This window comes from Oncorhynchus mykiss, chromosome 15 (genome assembly GCF_013265735.2).
Source record: "Oncorhynchus mykiss isolate Arlee chromosome 15, USDA_OmykA_1.1, whole genome shotgun sequence".
Taxonomy (NCBI): Eukaryota; Metazoa; Chordata; class Actinopteri; order Salmoniformes; family Salmonidae; genus Oncorhynchus; species Oncorhynchus mykiss.
In genome coordinates this window covers 58,720,349-58,724,389 of record NC_048579.1, presented here as the reverse complement: position 1 = coordinate 58,724,389, position 4,041 = coordinate 58,720,349, and the positions used below count along the sequence as shown (strand labels likewise).

The 4,041-nt window shown below is 44.0% G+C and overlaps 1 protein-coding gene across 2 annotated transcripts; it reads left to right on the top strand.

The window, feature by feature from the left end:
- The first annotated feature begins 361 nt into the window (after positions 1-361).
- LOC110490453 (transcription termination factor 2, mitochondrial) lies at positions 362-2,803 on the top strand. Of its 2 annotated transcripts, none has more exons than XM_021563847.2 (2): positions 362-450; positions 1,063-2,803. In XM_021563847.2, exon 2 carries the CDS (start codon positions 1,089-1,091, stop codon positions 2,223-2,225), a length of 1,137 nt encoding a protein of 378 aa, XP_021419522.1. In that variant the 5' UTR covers positions 362-450; positions 1,063-1,088; the 3' UTR covers positions 2,226-2,803. The 2 variants fall into 2 exon arrangements, with proteins under 2 accessions (XP_021419522.1, XP_021419523.1); XM_021563848.2 differs by having other exon boundaries at positions 369-450; positions 1,041-2,803.
- Positions 2,804-4,041: the final 1,238 nt, after the last annotated feature.

Here is a 4,041-nt window from a genome sequence, read left to right as displayed (position 1 = left end):
TCTTTCTGTTGGCGCGCATCTCCGTCAAATAAATTAAGCATATTTCAAAATTGTATTTGGACGGGCAACGAGGTAATGTAGGGCGGACCAGGCTCCCCAAATCACACCGGCCCCACCGTGACCCCACTCTCTGAGGGTGTCTCAGGGAGAGTTGGGATATGCGTGCGTATTATACATGCGTATAATACACACTTGTAGCCTACATGTGTGAAATAGGACAAATATAAGCACCCACCATATTATTGTTAATTACATTGGTAATTCATATTGATGGAGTTCTCACAATTTAATAATCTGCGCAGCACAACAGCAATGTAGGCGGACGGGAAAAGAGCCAATCACACGCGTTATGAAACACGTGAGCAGAGGGCGTTTAGAATCTTTCATAATGGGACAAATGCCTGAACAACTTCCAGCGTCAATTTGTGTATTCCCCCGGACAATAAACTGGTAAACAACTGGTTTTATTTACAATATAGAATGTATAGCCTGTATTTGAATTACTATAGTTGATTCAGGTGTTTACAATATAGAATGTATAGCCTGTATTTGAATTACTATAGTTGATTCAGGTGGTCTCTGTCCCATGTGCTGAAAGACAGTTGTTACAGCAGCATATACCTTTTACGAACTTGATAATTATAGACCTATAGTGACTTGCTACTGGCGGTAATATAGAGGGCGAATTGGTTATGAGTTTAAGTACACATTCTCCACCACCCAGTAACACGTTTAGTACATCGTGTTCCCACACGAACACTACTCTGATATCTACTGGCCAAATATACTTACATTTACTGATGTTGCCCTCAATAGATCAGTTCAACATTGTTTGATTTTGACAGGCTTTGCAGTCAGGAAAGCAATGTTTGTTATGTGATCATCCTAAATAAAATGTGCCTTACTGTTAATTAATGGTCTAATTTAGAGCAGGAGAGAACAAGTCTATGTACTGAAAGCATAGAACAGTAGTATAAGACTAAGTGGTACACAATACTGACACAGGACGTAGTGGTCTTGTGTGATGTAACTCTGCTCAGTGTGTGTTTTTGTCTTATACAGGTCATCTGTACTTTAGTGCCTTAACAATGCTCCGTGCCACCACTGCCTTCCTGTGCTCCTATTGCCAGAAGAGGAGCGTCTTAACCCCTCATATGGGCTTCTCTGCCTCTACCCTCACCAACAAGCGGCCAGAGAACCAGCAAACTGTCGACTCCCTTTATGACCTATCAGTGGACATCCGTAAAGTGCGTAAGTTCAAGGGATGGGTGCTGTCAGAGAAGTCTGTGTACGTGTACGAGACGGCGGACCTGCTGCGGGACATGGGCGCTGACACTGCTTCCATTGCCCGTGTGCTGGAGACCCACCCCGAGGCTATCCTGTGTCAGCCCGAGGACGTGGCAGCTCAGCGGGACCTCTGGTCCTCCGTATGCCCCAACCAGCGTGAGCTGGTAGGCATCATTGAGAAGTTCCCTGCCTCCTTCTTCACGCTCACGCACCACACCAACCAGCGTGACAACATACGCTATCTCCAGAGCCTGCGCCTCAGCAAGCGCATCATCGGGAAGTTGATGGCCAGCGCCCCCCAGAGCTTCAGCCGGCCTGTGGAGAGCAACCAGGAGGTCATCCACACGCTGCGAGAGACTTACCTGGACCTGGGAGGGGACGAGGGAAACCTGCGCTTATGGTTCCAAAAGCTGCTCAGCCAGAACCCCTACATCCTGATGCGGCCGGCTGAGGCGTGGAGGGACAGTCTGGGCTTCTTGAGGGAGAAGGGCTTCACCACAGAGGAGCTCCTGGTCCTGGTCTCCAGCCTCAGGGCCTCCATCGCAGAGCTGCAGCCTGAGGCCATGCAACAGGCTCTGGACTACACCCAGGGGGTGCTCGTGTGCTCTGAAGATGAGCTCCGGGAGATAGTCCTCCGCTGCCCTGCTGTACTGTACTACTCTGTGCCCACCCTGGCGGGCCGGTTCAAGGGGCTGCTGGACTTGGGGGTGAGCATGGACCAAGTGAGGGAGACGCCCAACGTGCTGGAGCTCACCACTCAGATTGTACTCTACCGCATCCAGAAACTAGCCTCTTACGGCTATGACGTGCGAGGTGGCAGCCTGGACGTTATCGTCGGCACCAAGAAGGACTTTGAGATGACCTATAGCAAACTGCAGCTAAGGCAACAACGACCACTCTTCAACCCTGTTGCCCCCCTCAGGACCGCAGAGGAGTGAATGTTAATGGACCACATCTTGATGTTTTAAGGGGATGGGATGAATACTGCACGGTTGCAGAACAAGCTATGGGTGTTTTACTGTAATTACTGATTGGAGACTGAGGTCTTATGATGTCTCCGTTGGCGTGAGCTATACATTTCCCCATACATGGGTTTGCTATGGAGACCTCTGTCTCCAGAAGTAGGTGGATCATCCAATCATTGTCAGGAAATGGCTGTGTTTGTTTCAATTAGCCTGAGTCACCTATCAACAGCCACTGTTCTATACTCTATAGCATGAGATGAGAAAGAATATTGTTCCAAGCTTTCATATTTGTATCCATTGATGAAATGGTATCCCTTGCACCTTATGGTTTAAATGTGTATGAACTCTACTGACAGCATTATCGAGACAGTGTGAAAGATCCAAGTATTTCACACTGTTATGCTAAATACTAACTGGAATCATTGATGTAAAGAAAAGTGCTGTGTTATTTTTACGGTTAAGCTAATTGGCACACATTTTGGTATAGGTCCTTGTAGGATGGATTGACTTGATAACATCAAGTTTAAAAAATAAAACTTATAACAGATGAGTCCTCTGTTTGAGTGTCATTTATTTGTGACTTGCCACCACATAGCTCTTTACCTATACCTACACTCTTAGAAAAAAAGGGTTCTTCGGCTGTCCCCATAGGAGAAGCCCTTGTTGGTTCAGAGTGTTCTACTTGGGACCAAAAAGGGTTTAAGCTGGAACCAACAAGGGTGGTAATGTAACAAAATGTAGAAATTGTCAAGGGGTCTGAATACTTTGAGGGCACTGTACTGTACATTCAGTTTTTTGTGATGTTTAGTGTCACTTTGTCAGACTTGTGACATTCACCAGGAAGAGCATTCCTTCCGGGGAGGGACAGTAGTGTATGACCTGGTTCAAGTTGTTTTAACATGATACCCAGCCACATGGTTATCATTCCCTCACAACTTAATTCAAGGCTAAAAATAGCATAGCATGACAGAAAAGGTTGAATCATAAAAATATAGCCATCTGTTTGCACTGTTACTTAAAAGTCTGCATAAGGTAAATTAAACTTACTATAACAAGTCACACATACTGAAAATGAACAGTGTTAGATAAATTCGCATATAGTTATTAAGTAGTTAATACGTTTTAATGCAGGGTTCCCCAACTGGCAGCCTGCGAATTTGGTCCGCGGGTGGTTTTATTAGGCCCCCAAAGTTTTCTGAGCAAAACAAATATATATATTTTTTATATCTAACAATGAAAATTTAACAAAAAATATATATATTTCTTGTTAAATTTTCATTGTTGGATATCAAAACTGTAAAAACACCAGGAAATCAGCTTCAAGTAATTTTAATTATGGAAATCTGTTCCCATCTATTTCCGCTAATAATGATTGTAAGCAAGATTTAAAATTATTACGTTTTAATCCAATGTTAGATCTGTTTGGGCTTCTTGCGATTAATTTGCAGTCTATAAATTATTGTTATGTATATTCCGGCCCCCCGACCATCTGCTCAAGAAAAAAAAAAATCGGCACACGGCTGAATCTAGTTGATGATCCCTGTAGTAATGCATCTAAGTAATACACTGTTACAAAGGTTATGCACAAATCAGCTGTGAAGACTGAGGTAGGCCTAATGTAAGACATGTGTTGTGTACATTTCTACAATATTGGTAACCAATGAAATAAAGCCGGTGAGAAAAAGAGAAGTGTCGCGCCATCCATAAATACAAATGTTGAGGAACACTGAACCAAAATACAACTCATGTGTTGGTCGCATGTTTCATGAGCTAAAATAAAAGATCCCAG